General features: G+C 42.0%; 1 protein-coding gene across 1 annotated transcript in view; it reads right to left on the bottom strand.

Annotated features, from left to right (window-relative positions):
- igsf3 (immunoglobulin superfamily, member 3) overlaps positions 1-22153 on the bottom strand; it is a 71221-nt gene that overhangs the window by 23647 nt on the left and 25421 nt on the right. Inside the window, exon 3 of the mRNA XM_028591261.1 lies at positions 1888-2307. Coding sequence (XP_028447062.1) covers positions 1888-2307 — 420 coding nt within the window. The remainder of the gene's footprint in view (positions 1-1887; positions 2308-22153) is intronic.

Raw genomic sequence — 22153 nt, forward strand, 5'->3', positions numbered from 1 at the left:
ACCTATAACAATGAAGACATTGTGTTATGACATATGAATGGGATTAATTGTGAAAGCAGGGGAGCAAAGCTAAAAGGGTCTTGACCTGCTTTGACAAGAATTGGTCACCACTCAGCCTGGAGCTCTATTAAGAACATTTTTACAGGAAGAGTTCAGCTGGGATGATGCAAAGGGATAAAAAAACTACCACATGCTGGACCTGCCTCGCAGGTCCAGCATGTGGTAGTGTTTACAGCTAATTAGACAACTAAGTGTGAGTAGCATAAGGGGAAAGGAGAAAGTGGGTGATGGAGAAAGTCTGAGGGAGGAGAAAAAATGCAGTGATGAGACATGACTGCAGAAAATGAGAGGTGATGTGAGCGAGGTGAACAAGGGAGGGGATGAGAGAAAAGAGAAAGATGGTAAAAACCGAGAGCAAAAGAGACATTAGGATTCTGTCCGTTGCTCCTCTCTCTGATGCTGTCTGTAGGTGATTAGCCAGTGATGGGGCTGTCTTGAGATCCACTCCATCTTTTATAATAGGAAGCTAATGGAGGAGCTGCTCCCTCTACTTTCTAAATTTCTCTCTCTGCCTGTCAAATATGCACATTGACATCAAATACACGGGTTCTGCCCAAAAGTATCCAAGTTGTGCCCGCATAATGCAATAAGTGAGTATGCAAGAAGAAATTAAAATGAATCCACACACAAGTTGGAGCACTCACACCCAGAGCTGCACACCGCAACAACTCTGCTGTATTCTCTTTGTCACGTAACAACACCTCCATCCATTATAGATTACACAGAAGACAGAGAGTGACGAAGGGTGCTGAGAGGGGAGCTCTTTGTGCCTTTTGTCTCCTCCCTGAAGTAGCAGGAACTCATCTGACAAACCTGCTTTACATCCGAGTTTCCACTCTCCTTCTCATCCACCCAGCACTATCTGGGGCACCATCAAGTTGTATTGGTCCAGAGCGGATCTGATGCTTAATGGAGAAAGACAAAACGATCCCACTTTGAAGTGATATACTGGCATGAGACACTCGCCACTCCGTGCTGCCTTCGTAATTGAGCTAATGTCAAAGCAGTTTATCACCCATCTCCGTGGCCCTTTCTTGGAAGCATACAAAGAGATTCTTTATGTGTGCGGAATACAGAGCAGGGGGTGTGATGAGGCCAAGTCGGGTGGGAGGTTATGAGTACACGTGAGGAGTCGTAAAGTCGTCTTTGTTTCTGATCCACCAAGTCTTGAGGTTGACTGCTTATTAGATGATTATCAAATGAGGCCTACTCCTCCATCAACCACCCTAACAAACTCGTTCTTTCTCTCACTTACTTTCATCATGCACCCCTTGTTACTTACTCAACTCAATGTCTCCCCGCTACCCCTCCCTCCCCCCGGCTGGTAATTCCCTTCCTTCTTTCCATTAGACAATCTCCTTCTTCAGAGTTGGCAACCGCACTAAACCAGCACGGTTCTCCCACTAACGCTCAAGCAAAAACAAGAATGGTGTAATTGTTGGCAAGGAGTGATTGAAAAACACATTTTTGGCTTCTGATCTCTGGGTCACTTGTTGCCTGGGAAACTGTGTATGTGGAAGCCATAGGTCTCCCCCTGTCAATCACCCACACTGTTTGGAGCTTGTTAAATTATTCTTGGATGTGCTTGTAATGTTGCCCGTCAAACAGACACAAATACAAAAGTGGGGAGTCTGTGGAGGTTTAGTTAAGCCCTTTTTAGTAAGCTAATGAGCTTAGTGTGAGATACTGATCAGCAATCAGAGGAAGCCAGCCCATATGCCTGCATGTGCGTCTGTCAAAAGGACACGGGGGACCTAAGAATAGAGCAGCATCTTTACCCTCTCTCGCCCTCCCTTTTTGGTCTCAGAATCTCTTCCCTTTACTCACCAGTGGGCTGAATGCGGAGCTGAGTCTTGTCGCTCTGCTTGCGGGTCATGGCAAACCAGCTTTCGTCCGTGTCTTGAATCCACTCAGCAGCCTGGCAGTAAAGCAGGCCCTGGTCCACCGGCTGCAACTTATGAATGGTCAGCCTGTAGGACGTAGCGCTGGTTTTATCCAGCCTGAGGTCCCCTGCCGCCATCCTCTGCCGGTACAGTCCCCCAGAGCGCAGAACAAAGTCCCTTGACAAGGTGACCAGCTCCTGAGGGGGTGCGGCCGCATCCTCTGGGGACCGCAGGTACCAACCCACTGATAAGTGAGTGTGCTGCAGTGTGGTCCGAGACACCTCGCAGGTAAGTTGTAGTGTGTCGCCTTCAACCTTGGACAGAGTCTGGGCTGGAGCTACTACCGTCAATGAATCAGCAATGACTGCAAAAATAAAGAAGAAGAGAGAAAATTAGCAATCGGAGTCAGGAGTCATGTGGGGGCTATTTGGGATGTCAGGGCAGGTGAAGGTTACCCATTTTATAAAAGGGTTATCTGGTCCCTTAAATAACATATGAATCCTTTACCTGTCTATAAAAATCTGAAATACCATGTGATGCGGACTGGCCATAACAAAGCAGACTATTTTTGTTTACGCCTATTACTATGAAAGTGAAAATAAGCAGGCTTTCTGCTGCAAGTGGTTCAAAATCTGATTTATTCCCCAGTGTAAGTAAAAGGTGTTAATGCAACCAAGCTTTTGTTCGGAGGTGATTGCCCTCCATTTCCTCATCCATACATGACTTTCACATGCCATCGTGCATTGATGGCATTTTCTCTATCTCACACAGCCAGATGCCTGCAGGGACCCCTCCGGCACTTCTTTAAAACTGATTATATCCCGCTTGGTTTTGCTATAGCAAACATAACAGCTCCACACTGCATCTTACAGCCGCACTCCCTCTCATTAAACCTTTCCAACATTTACCTAAACACATACTAAATATACAAGCAGCAAGTTAAAATTGCTGAAAACAAATCTACAAAACAACCAAGAACAGAGAACGGACTTCAAGCCAGATGGTTGAGAACCATGGAGATGAGAGAGGGGGGACAGTCAAGAGCAGGGAAGCAACAGAGACATCAAGATGTGATAATTTCAGAAAACAGGCTGGAAAAACTCCACACACCGACAGAAATAAACATGTATAGCTTTTAAATGGAGCTAAGGGAGTATTTTTGGATGTACCAGGGCGCCGCTGTGTTTGAACAGTGTGCGGAAGTGAGAAAGAGAGAGACTGATAAATCGCCTCGGACAAAAGATTCCAGAACTTCATGCATTTATAAAGGAAGAACGGTCTTAAGGTCGTAATAAAAAAAAGTTCCAGTATGAGTTGGCTTGGTTGAGTGTTAGCTCTCCAGCTGTGTTTGGCTGCACATGGATGCTATCCTGTTTTCCTCCCTATCATTTATGTAATGCATTACCTCTCTGGCTGAGGCCGCATTGCTTGCTTATTGATGGCTTAACCACACATGCACTAACACATGTGTACCCGCACATATAGACAATACCTAAGAAACAGAGAATATACAATACGTCAGTGTTTACAATGGGCAACAGTGAACCATCGAAGCTAGGCTGGGATCAAATGAATTGAGCGAATAATGTTGCAATGTGGCGACTCTGAGCCCTTCTTAGAAGCCAGAAAATGGAAGTGCTTTGTGTGGGTATATGCTAGTGGAGTGCTTTGTCAAGATGTTTGGCTATTCAGGCTCTTAAGGGATTGTCATTGTGAAGACTACAAGCACGTTTGAGGTCTGTGCTTCTCCTCAAGTCACCTGCTATGACTAAACATGAATGCAGGAAAGAAGCTTTGTTCCTCATAATTTGATGCAAGTACTCTACATTTTACAACATGCATCTCTGTGGGGGGAGAGGGGGGAGAGGACACACACAAAGATAGAGAGTTCAGAGAAAAAAGATAGAGGAGGCAGAGAGAAGAGGCTTGACATCTGGTTATTGGAGTTTAACAAGACACTCAAAGAAAGACACAGCGATAAACCAGAAGTGGCAGGAAAATAAAGTGAGTAATCAGGGGGGTCAGACACAGTGGCACTCTAATGAGATACAGTAAGTCCAGACAAGAACAAACAAGTTTCCTGCAATAAGTTTGAAGCAATCTTGAAAATACTGACGTCTAACTGAATATGCCCTCAAATCCACCATTACTTTGAGAGCTTGATAAACAGACTTAACAGACTGCCCCTGACTACCAGGGCAGTGATAAATCTATTCTGCTGTTTTTTTTATTTGTTGGTTGTATGATAAAATGACTAGCATGGGAGTCTTAATAGGACTGTATTAGTGTTTATATACAGATACATGAATTATTTCAGGTTTAGGCTGAGCAATGGTTGCAGGTACTGGGGGATAATTCCTCAATATTTTTAATTTATTAACTTTCAGTGGAATCACATTTTTATGATATGATCTCATGTTATTATTCTACGAACGAGTGTTAAATAAAGGTTTGTCAGTAATAAAAAAAAAAAATAGATTGGTAAGTGAAATTAAGTTTTACAGATATGAATTTGTAAAATGTTGATTATTATGATTTAGTGTCAGTGGAATCAAGGTAATTAATCAGTTTGTTTTTATACGTGACTTTGCATACTGTACAATTGCCATGTTGTAATATATATTGATATCAGAATTGTGATAACGAATTTAACTGCCAAGCCCTTTGTTAAAGGGCCTATATCTCTCTTATACCATTATGTGTTTTTTCTGAAAAAGACAAGACCAAATAAAAGATTTTTTTATTTTTTTATTAAACAAGGATCACAAGTCTAATTCTGCTATTCAAGGACCTGCCGTTGCAAAGTCCTCTCACTCTGACTCACCAGTCAACACTGAGTGAACGGCAGCCTCGCGTATACATACTGTTACCACAACAACACACCTACGCTACAACCTGCCATTCCCATGGCAACCCTCCCACATGATGCTGGGGGTCTCTAAGAACAGCTGGGAGTTACTATAACAACCGCAACCCCCCCAGCTCCCCCCCTCCGCCCCAACGCCAACCCCTTTGTGGATCCACCTCGGGAACAATGTGAAAACAGCAAGCTGATTCTTGAGTCCCTCAGCCAGCTTCTTATAGAGATATTTAACACTTTGACTTCATCTAAGTCCTCTGGGCCAATCAGATCCCTACGTACAGATATGTCTGGGAAAAAGAACCAATGAGATAGCACCAGCCAATCTCAGCATTTCCCAGGGTCAGACTGAGGTTGTAAACATACTGAGATCATCCACTAGCCCCACTGGCCTCAATCTGGGAAGGATTAAGAGCAGGATGAGATGGCATTCTCTGGCACACACACAAACACACTTATTTTCATCACTTGTGAGGACATCGTATTAAATTATTCTTCCTTAACCATAACTGCAGTGTGCTTAATTATAACCACTACAATGGCCTTAAAAGACTAATCTAAAGCTATTCTATATTTTTCTTGTAATAAACAAATTGTACAAAAACACCAATACCAACCATAAATGAATCTATTAAGTGTAGTCAAGACCTTAATTGTTGTCCAAAAACTATTACAACACTTCAATGAGACAATTGCACTAGGTAACATGGTTCTTCATTACAATGAATATGGGCACTGTAGTTTATTTTAAGTCAATCTCACATACAGCAGTAAATTCTCACTAGCACACCAAATCAATCGGACACAAAAATGCTGAAAAATAGTCCCTACAATTTACTCCTGTTTGAGTTTCCCTTACAAACAAATTACAGGGCACAGCTGTATTAGGGAATTACGTAGCCTTTAAAAAACAAAAGTAGTGACCTGTTTTTAAAGATTTGCACCTTCAGTCAAAATAAATGCGCTTCGGAAGCTCGAAAGAGGTGAAGAACAGACTAACGCACTGATAGTTTTTGTCTGTTTTGAGGATTCGTTGACAATAACAAAAGCGTTTCAATATTCCCAGCTTTGTCCTTTTACCTGAAAAGTAATGAATAAATAAAACATTTGTGGGGCCAGCTTTTTGCCTTTTTGTGCCTACATCAAGGGTCAATGTTGAGAGATTATTTTCCCCACAATGTGACCCGCAGGCACGTCTTGGGTTGATTCTGTGTTAAAAGAAAATGCAGTCACTTTACCAAGCTAAAACACTTAACTTAGACATAGAAAATTGTTTCTGAGTACAAATGCCAGATATCATTAATGTCTTTAGAGATTTTAACAAATGTATTTGATTTCTCTCATTAAACTGCAGAAAACGTCTGTTGAGGTTGATGGAAATGCCTCCTCAGTGCATTTTTTAACATATTCAAAAAGCATTTAGCACCATCATTTCACCAGTGCAAAACCGTGCATGTGTTCAATACAACTTAATGTGGTAGTTATTATTACCATAAATAAATAAATGCATTTAAGAACTTTGAGGAATTTAAAGTCATTTTCCTCACTTCGTAGAGACTGGAATCTCAAAGTACTAGCGATTCAAACATTTCTCACTGATGAATAGGGTAATCTTTTGCATTTTGAAACGGAGGTTCTTGTGTGTGGATGTGAAGAAAAACATGTCTGTGTTGTTCTGCTTTTTTTGACTGACACTGAAGCTGTCAATCCTTTAATAAATCTTTAAAACTACTCTCTTCCTGCTCTACCTCATCTGCAATTTTCGCTTTCATCTCCCTCCATTCCTGATCTTCCCCTACTGTCTTAGTCCTCTGAAGTGAGCGACGGTTGTCATCCCTCAAGCTGGCCTTTTAATTCCAGTCACACAGGGATAGAAATGTGGGGGACAGGAGGACACAAAAACGGAGGAAAAGAGATTTCACAAAAACGACACAAGGGAAAAAATATGATAATGTATAAAGCCTAATCTGTACAGTTTGCATGTACCCAAACATTTAACGTCTCTGTAGTGTGTGTACAATGGCTATTGAAGTTAGAGAGCAATAAAGATTCCTTACAGAAAAAACAACAACAGGAAATCAAATAGCAGCGTTTGTTTCTGTGTACACCATTTTCACATGTGGGTGTTTGTAGGAACATGTTTAAAGATGGAACAAAAACAGCAGATAGTGAAGATCCAACCACCAGACACTTTGTGCTCTCTACTGTGGTCTCAACACGGGAAAAGATGACAGAAGGAACTGGGAAGATTAACACTGCCCTCTGGATGTTACCACTGCTCTAAATGTTCAGTCTCAAATAAGTACACACTCTCTCCTATCAACAACACATGTATGCACCCACACAAGTGTAATTCCATTGTGTTAGTGCATGTACTGTATGTGTTCATGTGCTTATTTGAAAGTGTTAAATTCAAGTGTAAAGGCACCAAGTTTCTGTGTCTGTTTATTTCACTGAGTCTGCTGGTAGCTTAGCCTTACTTGGAAATGTTAAACATTTGCTGCTGGCCAATCAGAATGAAGAAGTAGAAATCAAAGGTGTGTAACAATGGCAATATCTATTATGGAGCTTTTCTCTGCATATATTTTAATTTGGTTATGCCTGCTGGCAAATACTGCAACAAACTCTGGTCTCAAACCCCTTTGAGAGCTGGTGGGCTGACCCTACCAGCTAGACTAAATTATGTGCACTTCCATTCTGTATCTGATTGTTATAATGTAAATCTTACTCCACAGGTGTTAATGTGCCATTACATCCTCTTCTCTGCTGGGAAGGGCCAGTCAAGTTCTTCCACACCAAACCCTTAGGCTGCATTCAGCCAGACTTCAGTACCAGCCACAGCTGTGCTGCTGGCCTGGATTCAAACATGGGTGCCACCATATCTCTGGCAAAACAATGCAGGGTGTCCAGCAAAAAGGTTGCAACGTTATCCGGCAAGATGATTCAACGGTTTCCAAAAACTTGCACACAAAAAAGCATTTTATTGTCTAAAATATCATTGTATAATTGGAACTAAGGGGACAAACCCAAAGCAAGAAAAAAGGCCCCAGTCCAAACCCACATAAAAGTATTAGGATGGGATGACCACATAGTTATGTATGTATGTATGTATGTATGTATGTATGTATGTATGTATGTATGTATGTATGTATGTATGTCCTATAGTCTATGTCATTCACAATGCTACTGCCTAACTCTGCAGATGTTCAGCCATAGCTGACATGGTTACCAAGTTTTGGAGTGTTATGGCCATAAGTGTCTGTGTTTGTGTGTTGCTGCAAAGCAAGTGGCCATTTGGCAAAGCCAGTAGGGTAATTATTGTTAATTACTCTGTGAATCTGAGAGTACTGCTGAGAGGAAAATGGAGCGAGTGGGCGATCTTCTGCTCCACTTAATGGGACTCCAGCCTCGCCACCAAGCAGCCGTTACTTACTGACCAGGATGCCTGGAACACATGGAGGCGTATTCGGTCAGGAAGTAATAGAAAGAGAGAGAAATACAGAAACTGTGCCTACACCTGTCCTTCTCATATTTATTACACATTATCCTGCCCATTCACATCCTCCACTCCTTTGTTCTTCTCCGTGAGAGCTGTTGAGTCAGAATGAGGGATGAAGTGGTTCAACTGGGAAATTGAGAGAGAGGAGAGTAAAGTAGGATGAATAAGAACACGGTAAAGATAAAGACAAAGGGAAGAAAAGAGCAAAAATGAAGAACAAAAAGTGCTCGACCCAACTATAAAAAAACAAAAAAACACCACGAGTAACCAGTAAAGCAAATTCTGATGGGAGTGAGGTCTACACACCATCCCCAGGAGCCTGCACTGATAATAAGGACAGGATACGAAGTAAAGCTGGGAAAAAAGGGCAGAGTAAGGATCATGCCCTGGAGCCAGTAAGGAGTCATATGGGAGTCCTCTTAACAGCTTTAACAGAGAAGAAAGGGGTGAGTGGAAAAAGAGAAAAAGACTGGAGTTGAAGTCTGTGGGATCTAGGTCCACAACAGGGGGTACATCTATAATAGAACATGCACACATGATAAGATGAGCCAAGCACCTCATTGAGTCTCAGATACAGAACACCACTCCTTTCATCTGTCTCTCTCCGTTTTTGCATATGTATGCGTTATGTAATACAGTAATACAAGTCTGATGTGCATTGTATGGAGCCAGGGAAAATTTATTCATTACGTTCTGATGTCAAAATGTTGTGTTTGTGAATATGACATTCTCCTCTGAATCTGTGTTCCACGCTGTCGTTATTAGTAGGGTCTGTTGTTTTTTTTTCTTATCTTTTTCTTTTATCAAATATGTACAGTAGCCAGGGATTTTAAGTTTCTTTTTACCCAAACGCTGTTGTGTTCCCTTCCGAGTAAAGCTCTAGATAGATAGATAAATAGAAGATACTTCATCCATCCTCAAGGGGAAAATCGAGTGTCCAGGACCTAGTTTACTGTAGTTCCTAAACTAGGCCCTGTGATGACCACAGCTTAGAAAAATCCAGTAGAAAAAGTACTATAATACTACTACTACTACTACTACAGCAACTGTCCTTTTAGAATCGTCATCAAGAACTAACGGCGTGCAAAATCTCGCACATCCTTACTTACTTTTGCTACACCTGTCAAGATTTTTATTCTATATTTTTACACTTAAAACAATGGGTCTTTGATTTTAGAAAGATGAAGACTAAAGCATGCTTGTCATTTCTAGCCGGCAGCTTGCACAGTTTTGGTTTTGGAAAAAGAAAAGACACCATCCTTTCAAACTCTTTAAATGTCAGGCATCCTTCTCACTAGCGCCTCATGCACACCGCCGGCATGTGGAGGAAATCCAAAGCATGACAGGCCTGCTGTGACGGTTGCTAAGCTATGATTGGATGAAGGAATTAAGCAAACTGACAATTATATATATATATATATATATATATATATATATATATATATATATATATATATATATATATATATATATATATATATTAGTGATTTTAATAAAACTTTCATCCATTGATACTACTCTTAATAAATACCAATGATTTCAGTAATTTGTTTAAAAAGTATCAATTTATTACATTAAAAAATTCAAATGTTATCACTACACTTTTTAATCGTAGTACATACACCAATGTTTTGATGGTAGGTGTGTTGATAATTCCTTGGGACACGACTATTTAATGAGGAAGCAAAATGAGAAATGTAACGGCACATTCATTAGTCTGCATGTGGACGGCACTCACTAGCAACAGTTTTCAACTAAAAACAGTTTTCAGTTTGCAAAGCTGATATTTAACTTTGACACAGCTAAGGTCTTGTTCACAGGCATAAATGATTTTCACATTGCTGTTTGGCATGACGAGTACATTTTTACTTCACATACATCTATGTAACAAAAGCAACAAGACTTTTTCACAACAGCATAATTACAATACCTTCAGAGTGTAGGACTTTGATTACATACATTCTTAGGTCATCAACAATCACAGAATGTCTTTAAATAATCAATTAGTTAAGAACAAGTTTAGTCTTAAACATTGCTCTGATGTTTCTCAAATGTTATGTTCCTTCTGCAGATGAATGCAGCCACGCAGAGGTCAAAATCTTGTGCGTAATAATAATTAAAAAAATAATTACTAGCTCAATCCCCATAAAGGGATCATTGTTGAGACCATCACCATGCAAATAGGGAAACCAGAATTGTCTACATTTGCAGTAATCTGTAAGCACATATGATTGGGCCAAAAACAGGCTAGATGCAAAGTTTTCCTGTCTGAGCTTAATATATGCAGAATAAATGAGCTCCTTATACATTATGAATGCATTAACAATGGTTTATTATCTGGATCACAGAGAAGGGTTTATTCTCAATAATGTAACCCCATAGTGTAAAGTGCTTGATTTTAAGATTTTATAAAAACAGATATCTGCAGATCTTTGAAGGGTTTCACTTTATTAAGCTTTCAGTCTAACAGACCTTCATCAGAGCATATACAACCCAACATTGGAACTACTACAAATGAAAACAAATTTATTATTTGCTTTTAAAATGAGGCACTAATTTGAGTTGAATTTTTCACACTATCCCATCAAATTAAAGAGGCTTCCACACAGTCCTATTATACCACATAATAGGAATATAGGGAAGGGGTGAAAGGATATGAGACATTTTACAGATGTGGTTATGCAATTTTCAGTTAGGATCTGTGAGCTCCCCTGCTAATGGGACTTAAGTCTGAGTGAGTGAGTGTGTGGGTGTCAGTGTGTGTCCTGTGCTATAGCACAGAGGTCACAATGACTGAAAGGAAAAGGCTTCTTCATTTAATTTAAGCATTCTTCCCCGTCTGTTCTTCTTCAGGCCCCGTCCCATTTTTCTCCTCACAATTTTCTCCTCACTTGAACTTCCATTTACGCAATTCCTCGTCCATCCACGCCCCCTCTCCCTACCACATTATCTGGTGAGTTTCTTTTTCGTTAGACAAGTTGCTTGTCAGCACCCAATTATCACTTATTCCGTTTTTCTCGGCCTCCTTTCTCTTCCAGCTCATCATCTTCATGACTCAGACTTAGAACCCAGGCTGGCACGTTTTATTGAGTGCTGATCACATTCTAACGAGCCTGTAGTCTACATGTCAGTCAGACAATGACCCTATTACAAGTTTTTATTTTTTTTTATCCTAAGGGGTCATAAAACTTGTAAAGGGAGCAACATCTGCTCTGTGTTTGAGAGGGAGAGACAAAAAGAGCTCGGCCCCTGTGGCTATTATAGCTCATTATACCTAAAGGTACGAGAGGCACATCAAAATCATCTCTCTCTCACTCACGCACACACCCAAAGCAGCCAAACACACAGATAATCAAGCCAGGGGACATGGACACGGACACACACACACGGACACACACACACACACACACACACACACACACACACACACACACACACACACACACACACACACACACACACACACACACACACACACACACACACACACACACACACACACCCCCCTCTGGAGCTGTGACTCAGCTGTACTGGGTTACTGAACCACACACAGTCCTAAGGGGTGTGCCGAGTATTAACATTATTTTTGTAGGATAACATACAGTGGGTTTATAACACAACTTACTGGCAAAGGATATGTTTACTACCACTGTGTGCTTTATAAATATATACTTAATAATAAAACACAAATAAAGTATAATATGACATTAAATGAAAATAATCAAAAATTAATATAACTGGAATACATCTAAAGAAAGTTTCAATCACCCTTCAAATCTCACTAGTTTGTTATGTTGGACTTCTATGCATGTTTCCAGGTTTTCTTACTGGATGACACAGGCAGAGAGGGAGAGGTATAACAAAAGGAGAAAGTGGAAGAAGAAGAGAAAGATGGGCAGTGAGTGAACGAGTGGGCTTTGTTTTTGTAGCAGGAGAATGGTGACGTGGAGTTAAAAGGCTGAATGTTGCGATAAGAGAGGGATCCATGGTTAGAAGAAGCTTTCAAATATGAGACGCTGTTTACACAAAGGCAGAAGAGGAGGATTTAACACTAACTAAGACGCACACAAACACACACAGGCGCACACAATATGACACAACCTCTCACTGAGGCCCAGCCAGGAAATGAGCCTGAGTGAGTGTGTTGGGAAGATGGAGAGTAAGCGGGAGATTATAAGGCAAGGCGTGAGAGGCGGGGTAGTCTGAAGAGAGGTGGGAGTATGAAAGACAAATCTTCCTAAGAGCATTTGAGAAGAGCTATGTGCAAAGCTATCGTTGACTGAAATCCTTTAGAGCATCAAAGATTTACTCATCATGCCTAAACACATGAAATATTCCTTCCATTCGCCCCCACCCCTTCTTCTCTTGTCCTTTTTCTACATTTCTCTTCTCATCTTCACCAGCTGCAGACCCACCTTCTCCATCGTTTCATCTGTCATGCGCTTTCTTTAGCATTTTCCGTCATCGGCCTGCTCGTGTATCCAATTATTGTTATGCTGAATTACAGGAGCAAACACTCAAGGAAGAGAGAAATACATACAGACGCTACCCCTGTGAATGTCTGTTTGTCTTCTCAATCGTTGCTGTCCTGGAGGTTGTTAGCACATGTGCAGGGTTTTGCTCTGTCTGCCAACACCAGCACAAACACACACCCCAGAGTTATAAGCACGCGCACGCACCTTCCCTTCAGTACACACACACACACACACACACACACACACACACACACACACACACACACACACACACACACACACACACACACACACACACACACACACACACACACACACACACACACACACACACACACACACACACACACACACACACTTTATCAAATACAGTATATTATGATTATCCAATTATCCAAAGGCGGATAATCCAACAAACTAAATCTTCATCATTTGTTTAATTTTAGTAATATTACTGGAAGTGCAAGTGTTAAAACTAAAAAGCTGCATCCCAGTGCTGCACTTACTATATCCTCCCCTCTTTTTTCTCTCTCTACCCCTTACAGGAGCTCCCACTATCTCCCTTCATCCTTCCATCCGTCACCCCAGCCCCAGATGGTAAAGCACTGTGACCAATTAAAGACTTCCCTGAGGATAGAACCAGTTATAGCCCAAGCCATCTGACCATTTGTGTATGTGTATGAGTGTCTGTGAGTGTGAGTGTGTGTGTGTGTGTGTGTGTGTGTGTGTGTGTGTGTGTGTGTGTGTGTAAACCTTACCAAACACATCACTTTGTTTTAATCAGTGTACAAAGACTTGTCTTCTGGCCAGTTCCACACAGCTTCTCTCCTAAAAAGGTACATTGGCATACAAGTCCAGGAATACAGTCCTATCTAAAGCCCTTTGTATGATGCACAAGAACACAATGACAAGATCCAGAGTACTACTTAGTTAGAGCACATTGCAAGGCTGGTGTTGAGTGGAGTTGCGGCGTGTGGAAGCTGGCCAGAGGTGCAGAGTATGAGCAGGTGTGCGTTTGCGTATGAGAAACAGTATCTTTGCAGGAGAGAAAGAGGAAAAACTAGAGTGTAGTTAAGGGAGGTGGGCAGCACTTAATCACCAGGCACCCATCCAGCAGGGCAGCAGATGATGGAGCAACTGTCTGAGCTAAGGGGAATTACACACACACACACACACACACACACACACACACACACACACACACACACACACACACACACACACACACACCAAGTGGCCACCCTGGCACTGGGGTGCAGGTAGCAACATATGTCTGTTGTCTACCCCTCAGTCAACTGAGAGGGAGGGGCCGGTCATGCCTCTGTCTGTGTGTGTGTGTCTGTGCACACGTGTGTGTCTTTATACAAAGTCAAAAGTCCTTGCTAAAGCTTTTAGATATTTGTGAGTGTGTGCGTATTATTGGATTCTGTACTACAGATTTTAGATAGTGGAGTGTCCCTGAGACAGAGCTTGAGGGTCATCAGCTTGCTTGCCTTGATGCTGCTCCACAAAATGAGTTCAGCCTCCAAGGCTTCTACACTTTTACTTTTCTCTTCAATACCAGAACTCAACAGCCTGCGGCTGGCTCTGCAGCCCACACTCAAATCCATTACATCAGACGTTTTAACTAAACCTCCGTTTCCCATTGCAAATAATGAGGACGTGATTAGCATGCAAATGAGGTGGGTGCGATGCTAATCTTTAAACTGGTATTAGCAGTCCAAACTGACAGGCCTATGCCAATAAAGGGACAGGAAGGTGGCAAAGAGTAACTCCACACTGGATTTTGTGTAGAGGAAAAACATTGTTGCACTTAACAATCTATGATCTATGCAGGATAAAAGGCATAGCACAAACATTGACCACACTTGACCACACCCACAACCATAGCTGGGTCAGGTGTGGTGTAAAATTAACCTGACTCCGCCAGATGGATTGCTTCGCATTTGCTCGGCATATCCATCTGGGAACTTTTCTGGGAACTGGGAACAGTTGGAGGACTTTTGGGAAGGGGCGGAAATACTGGTTAGCTGATTGGATAAACCATCTGTCTATCACCTATGTTGGTAATAGACGGGCCAAATCAACCAATCAGATCCACGAAGCGTATGAAAATACAACCACAAGCCCGACTCTGCTGCTGCAGGCAAAGCATAGCTCGTTAGCTCAGCAAGCAAGCAACATGTCGGTAAAGGATATTTGCCATTTGTGTAACGAGAATTTAGGAATAAAAGGCACCATTTCAGGTTCCCGGACCGCTGTCTGAAAATACTGGTTAGCTGATTGGATAAACCATCTGTCTATCACCACCTAACCCGCCTCAAAACCAACGCTGATTGGCCCGGTCGTTTGGCTAACGGCTCCAAATGTTCTCTATCTCAAGATGCCAGACTGATCTGCGAGTGGAAAACTGGAGCTCGCAAGATCAGGACGGTCTCACGAGGCTAGTGTAAAATAGGTGTGCCCCCAAACCCCACCTACACAGTGTTGGTTTAGGATAAATGGCCGTGGTTTCCACTACTCCATATCAATTTGGCACACAGAACACAAAAACCAGATAAGAAAAAAGCAGATACACAAAACACCATGTCACTATGGCTTGTTGTAGCTAAATCCAAATCAAAAAAGGTACTAAATTTTCCCTGCCAACTCAAAGAATCAGTAAGAGATAATGTCTGTGACGTGCCATTCATCAGCCAACAGATACGTAACACCATACCTGCTACCTTATAGGTCACCTGCTCTTCGTTTAATAGGGTTTGCCCACCCTTGCCACTATGCAACATTCAGCATGCTGGCGCAGCCAAATGGAGTGCAGCTTTTTTGCTTGACTATAGCCAGCTGCATTGAACAAATATCATTGCTAATCACTAGTTGGCATTGCAAAATAATAATAATTATACAAAAAATTTCCTGGTGCAGTTACTCTTTAACATTGCCAATTCTCTCCATGCACAGGATACATCACTGAAAAGAGTGTTCGTGTCAGCACCTCTAACGTGTCTATAAGCGATCAAATAGCCTGCTTCAAGTGATGGTATGAGTGCCAATATCTGTGAATGTTCTTGTGCATATGAATGTGTGTAAATGGATTCGTATGCCCGTTTGTGTAGTTGTGTCTGTGTCAAAAGGGGTTACCAGATGTATATCTTGAACCAGGAAAAACCTTCTGTCCCACTTATGCTCAGATAAGGTTTCAAAGCAGCCGCCAACATCAAACAATATAGCAGCATGAGTATCCTGGACCACACTCACAACCACATGAGTCCTGGAGGCTATTATACTGCAAGCTCCACTCTTTTCTAGCACACATTTTAACGACATAAACAGAAACACTCGTTAGTACATTCATTCACATCCATATTCATGCTGAATCCATATTCAAACTGTGGCTGTGTTGTGTTAATCCCAGAGAAAAGAGGCAGCAGGCCCCTGAGGGTTAGCGCTTAGCTAAGCTAATCAAATCAACTAGAGGAACAGTAGCGCATCTTTAGCCCATTATACAAACATTAATAAACATTTACACACACACACACACACACACACACACACACACACACACACACATATTCTTTCTCATTAGCCTAGCTCAGTAGCGTGGGCGATGAGCTAAATGGGGAGCATCTCTGACATAATTTATATTTTCATAAGGGTAACCACCAAAATTTGCACGGCAGTGTATGCCTGAAAGTGTGTCTGTAGGCTATGAGAGCATTTAGATTTATGTTTAATGGCAACAGCTTTCTAATTAGCCCGCCATACTCTTTAGCAGCAATATTTGGAGCAAGAGGCAGGACTAAAACACATGCTGCCTCATCCAGAGGTCTTCTCAAGTCCACTGGGTTTCTAGTATCCAAGACCTAATCCGGGACCTAAGTTTGTCCAAGTCCAATTTATATTCAGTATAATCGGATAGCGCAGGGTCTGTGTCCGACTGTTCTCGGGTCCCTTTTTTTGAAAATGTATTTATAGGTGTCAGGGAGATCGGTAGGTTTTCCACAAGACCTGTGAAAACTTGTAGCTTCATCACTGTGGTCCTCTTTGAATTTGGCAATATACATAGTTCATTTGTCTATATAATATCCAAACTGCCTTTTACCTGAATGTGTTTGTTCAGTGTTTCCAAGTCACTCTAAGTCACAAGCAGATGGCACTCCAGAGAATTGGAGTATCTAGTGTCAGGGAGCCAGATGTGATTTTGACCATTTTGTGATGATTACATGTCGGGAGTAAATTTAAAATGTAGCTGCTCCTCCAAAACGCATAATTTCTAATTTGATTACAATTTATTATTTGATTCAATGCCCCAACTTTACTACAGCCTTTGTGAGGCCCTATGAGGATGATAGATGTATAGATGTCAAACTTGGAATACATTTAGTTTTTCCCACCCACATTTACGCAAAAACACACTGTGGTTGTCTCCATACTAGACATGTACATTAGGTAATGCACAGCTTGCCCTACGTTACCAAAAAAGGTGTCTGGTTGGCCCTTGTTCAACAGCGCCATTTTATTCATAGATGCTCTATTCAGCAGTTGTCTTGTCTACCACAGTCATCCGCTGGGTTTTTAAAGCCCTCTTCAGTGAGGTTTAGTAGAAAGGATGTCTTCCGATGGGAGCACTACAACACCGTCTCTCTCAGACTCAATTACGTGTGTGACATCTGTCCTGACTGACAGCTCGCTACACTGTGTGACTATGATTGTGTTTGTGTTTCTATGCGTGTGAATGTGTGTGTTTCTGTATGGTGTGTCCGAGTGGCAATAATTTTATTGAGCAGAAAGCCCTCTCCGCTAAAGTAGATGAGATGTGCAAGGAAATGGCAAGCCAGATATAGTGATAAAATCTCTTTGCATTTGGAGTCCTGCCTGGTCCGCAGCTTATCGCCAGCATGTGTTTACACACACGCACACACACACATACACAAAAGACAGAGAAGGGAATGTAATCGTAAATGAAACTGAGATGTGATGGTAAGGCCAGAGAGAGGGCGAGCAGGAAAAGCTGGAAGTGTCATTGCAAGGAGAGACAAGGGAGATAAAATGCTAAAGTCACACACGGGCCTCTGCTCCCAATCAATACCAACAGACACAGAGATACAACTTCCCTTGTATATTCATCTACACTTTCTCTTATTTATTTTCTTTCAGTACATCAGACCATATCTTTCTTTGTCAACGAAGGCTTCACCCATATGTTTGCCTAGCTAAAAAAGACTTTCATCTTTTTCCTTCCCATCCAACCTCCTCTGTCTTTTGTCAATCACTAGTTCCCTCCACAATCTTCTGCTATGTGCTTCAATCACCTTTGTGCCCTCGTCTCCTGTGATGAAGCTCAAACAGCAGCTGTATTGACAAACCCATATACCTGCATGACCAACGCCAGCTGGAGGGCCCAGGAGGGGGATCAGACTGAATCGACTCTGGGGCTTTGGATTGATGGAGTGAGCAAGATTCAGATGATGAGAGAGCATGGAGAAGAGGGATATGGGGCCAGTGTCACCCAGTGTAAAAGATGGAATGCGAGATGACATCTCCACATTCGGTCTATCTCATTAAGTGAAGTAGAGGAGCACAACTTGGCAGCGCCAGCTCCCTTGTGAAAAGAAAGGCAGGGGGAGAGACACATTTCAGACACACAGACACAGACACACACACACAGACACACAGACACACACACACACACACACACACACACACACACACACACACAACGCTGAGCTCAGCAGAAGCATGATTCAGCCACTCTTACTCTGTATGTTTAGCAGTGCACAGGCTCAGCTATGCTTAGAAAAATCCACTTGTTCTTTGCCCCCTTTGCAAACAACTCATTAACAGAAACACACAAAACTACATTTTGACCTTGGGTAGGCACAGATTTTCAGCTTACAGTGGGGTCATAATTTCATCAGGTGAATGGATTCCTTTTTTCCACAGAAAATAAAATGTAGGCCAGAAATGTAACGAGAATGAAAAGTGTGACTAGAGAAATGTTGTACTTTGTGGTTTGTTCTGAAAATGATTCGCCGAAACAAGTTCCTTCTTCCTTAATTGAAATTCCTAGGTCTCTAGCATTTCTAGCCTCTTCCTTCTGTCTCTTTCTTAGTCTCCTCAATTTGTTCTGGCTAATTGCATCTAGAACTCATATGGTGGTTTGTAACTGCATTAACCGTAGGAGTCACATCAGCCAGAGACCATTTAAAACACAACCCTATAGCGCCAGTTGTATTGTGGGTAATGCCTCGGGGAGGTGTAACCAATCACATTGAAGTCAAGAGGAAGAGCTCATCATTTATTGGTCACACACTATTCAGCATTGCCCCGCTACCCATTTCCAATACTCCTGTCTCTGTCCCCATTGCTCTCTTTTTCAATGTCCTCATCTCTGCCTTTTCGCACCATCCATCTCACTTTCTTTCCTTCAAAACCACTCGCTGCCAAACCTAATTTTTTCAGGTGTCACACATCTAAAAATGAACATTTTCTTCCTTTTTCTTGTCCGGTGGCAGTGAATGACAGAAAGAAGCAAGAATACTTCAGTTTGAAAATGTACCAAGGCTTTGGTTCTCAAGCTCCATAACAACAGTATATTACTACAGGACTGGGAATGGATGACTACTGCCAAATGCGGAGGCTGAAATCTGTATATCTGACAGCCTGGTGACTCCGATGGTGCTTTCTAGGACAGTGAGGGTATAATGGAGCTTCATAAGCAAGAGCAGTGTGATACTTGTCTCAGCAAGGGCTTGTTGTTCTGCTAGCTGTTGGACTCGCTCACACACAGGCTGGTGCGTAGGATAAGGACAACCATGATGGCCATGTCAGGCTGTTGTCCTTTTCTTCTGCAATCTGATATGTAGGAGGAGTAGTCTCGCTTTGCCAGACCCTCCTCCAAAGCGCGCTGGAGGAGAGTCTGGTTACTCCACATAGCATTTGGGGATGGGAGGAAAACATGCTCTGGTTTATTGGAATTTCTTTAAACCAATCACAATCTTCACAGGTGGTGCTAAGCACCGGAGAAAAGCCGTGGTGCTGCTACAAAATAGGCTCGGAAGGAACTTGTTTTGGTGGAACGTGTACGTTTCAAAGTTGTTTTAATCATGCAACAGAAAACTTAGATTGGACAGATACTGCGCAAAGATGGGATAGGAGTGCGATGCCTCACTCTGTAGCTAAAACAGGGACCTGAACACACAGGGTGAAAAGAGGATCTGCAGCAATGTGCAGTACAACAAAAATATGGTGTTTTTTGAAAATTAAACCATGTAAACCTATTCTGGTACAACCTCAAAACACAATTATGAACCTGAAATGAGCATAATATGGCCAATTTAACCAAGAGGGACACTCATCTCTCTGCGCAGGTCACACAGTCCACCAGACTGAGGTGCCACTTTGCTATTACCAAAGGACAAAAACAGAACAGGAGTTTGGAATGTATCCAAATAGCCACAGTACAGTATGCTGTAGCTCATGCCTTGCTGCTGTAGAACTGTCATTCAAAAACACATCAAATACAGAAAAGTGCCACACTGAGGCATTTTTGTGGCATTTGATAGACATATTCCTTCATTACGATGAACACATCAAGTTTGGTTTACTTCTCTCAGCTTGTCAATCTAGTAAAGCAGTATAAATGTGGAACCACATCTTCAAGCATGTATAGTGAAGCTACTCTCTAGAGATCCAAAATGCAATGGCAACGTGGGGCTACACAGAGGAGGGGTTTTACAGGCAGTTTGTGCTAAAAGTAAGTAGTAGTATTTCTGGCAACCTAATATTCACCCTACTTTTAACTCTGTTTTTGGTCTCCACCAACTCCTTAGGGAAATATCTTACTGCTCCACTGTGTTCATCAGTTAGTCTCTTACTGTGTCTGTCTGCAGTTTGGTGCTGAGCAGGTAGTGTACAGTGAGCTCTTTTTTTTTTTAAACCGCCCGCAGTTGCTGGAAACAAGGTTGATGAGACCAGTGAGAGTGAACCAAAACAGTTCAGTTGTGGGCTGTAAAACCATGAACTGAAATATGTGATGAATCTCTTTAGAGCAAAGGGGAAATTCAGAGTTGCGTGATAATTCTCTGTGGCTTTTGTCACTACGAGGTTTTACATTACATGCAGATTAATTCTTATTCTGAAAATATTAGTTATAGACGCTTTAAATATATAGGCCAATATTTCATTAACAGGCATCCTTAATAGCAATTAAGACACTGCCTTCTCACTATTCAAAATTTTGGGGGAAAATGTCAAATCTAACCTTTTCTGTATTACAAAATTATCATTTTCCTGCATCTCTGTGTCACTCCCTGATTTAGTGGATATAATCCAGTATTTGTGATATTTATGATAGCCAATTATTCTTCTCACATGTGTAATATTACTGCACTGCCTAAGGCAGTATTGTCACTTAAGGGCTGAGCAGGGCTACATTTTCATTTGATTAATCTAAGTTTAGTATCACAGAAGGTAAAAAAGACTTTCCGTTTGCTTATTTCCTCAAAAAAGCACCCATACAAAGAGAGCGATCATCTTTCCAGTTAATCAACCACATAGCCGCACAGCAGTGGTGTCTGATTCTATTTGACAGACAATACAACACATGAAAACACAGTGTCACAGTATCAGGGAGAACGGTGTCCAGGTGCACTGCACAAACTGTTCTTCTCCTCCTCAGGCAGCAGCTATTAAGTTCCACGATAATAACCCTCTGCTCTTTGTAAAGAAAGGTGACAATGGACGAAAAACATCCCTGTGAGTAAGCCTTAATGCAGCACTCAGGACACAGATTACAGCGTTGCCTTTTATCCCTACTGTTAACCTAACCAGCCCTACCACTAGATACATGCTCACACATACACTTCTGTCTGCCCTTCTATCTTATATCCTTCCTTCCCATATTTCCTCAGCAATACTCCTCTGCATGTGGTTGTCCTTTGACATCACCCTTGAAACACATATTCTCAAAGGCAGCATCAGCAAGGTTTTTTTTTAACACAACAGAGCAAGAGCAAATTATAGAAAGAGGCCAGGGCTGATAAATGGAGACAGACAGATGACAGAATGAAAGACAGGAGAAGGAGGAAGGGAGGAGGGACAGAAGGGGGAGGGGAGGACAAGGTATTGTTTGCCCACAATGATCCAAGGAGGAGTGCAGCTGTTGGGGGATCACAGAGGGAATCAAGAGCACAGCAAAGAAAAGAGGGGAGAGATCTGCCGCGTGCCCCTGACCTCTGAAACTGGGTTAAGAGGTTAGAGACACAGAAAGACTCCGATAACAGTCCCTCAACACCTCCGCTCACACACGCACATGCACATGCATTTCTATAAATACTGTGTGCTATCAGGAGTGCCCTGCCTGAGCCATGCTCCACAT

This window comes from Perca flavescens, chromosome 11 (genome assembly GCF_004354835.1).
Source record: "Perca flavescens isolate YP-PL-M2 chromosome 11, PFLA_1.0, whole genome shotgun sequence".
Taxonomy (NCBI): domain Eukaryota; kingdom Metazoa; phylum Chordata; class Actinopteri; order Perciformes; family Percidae; genus Perca; species Perca flavescens.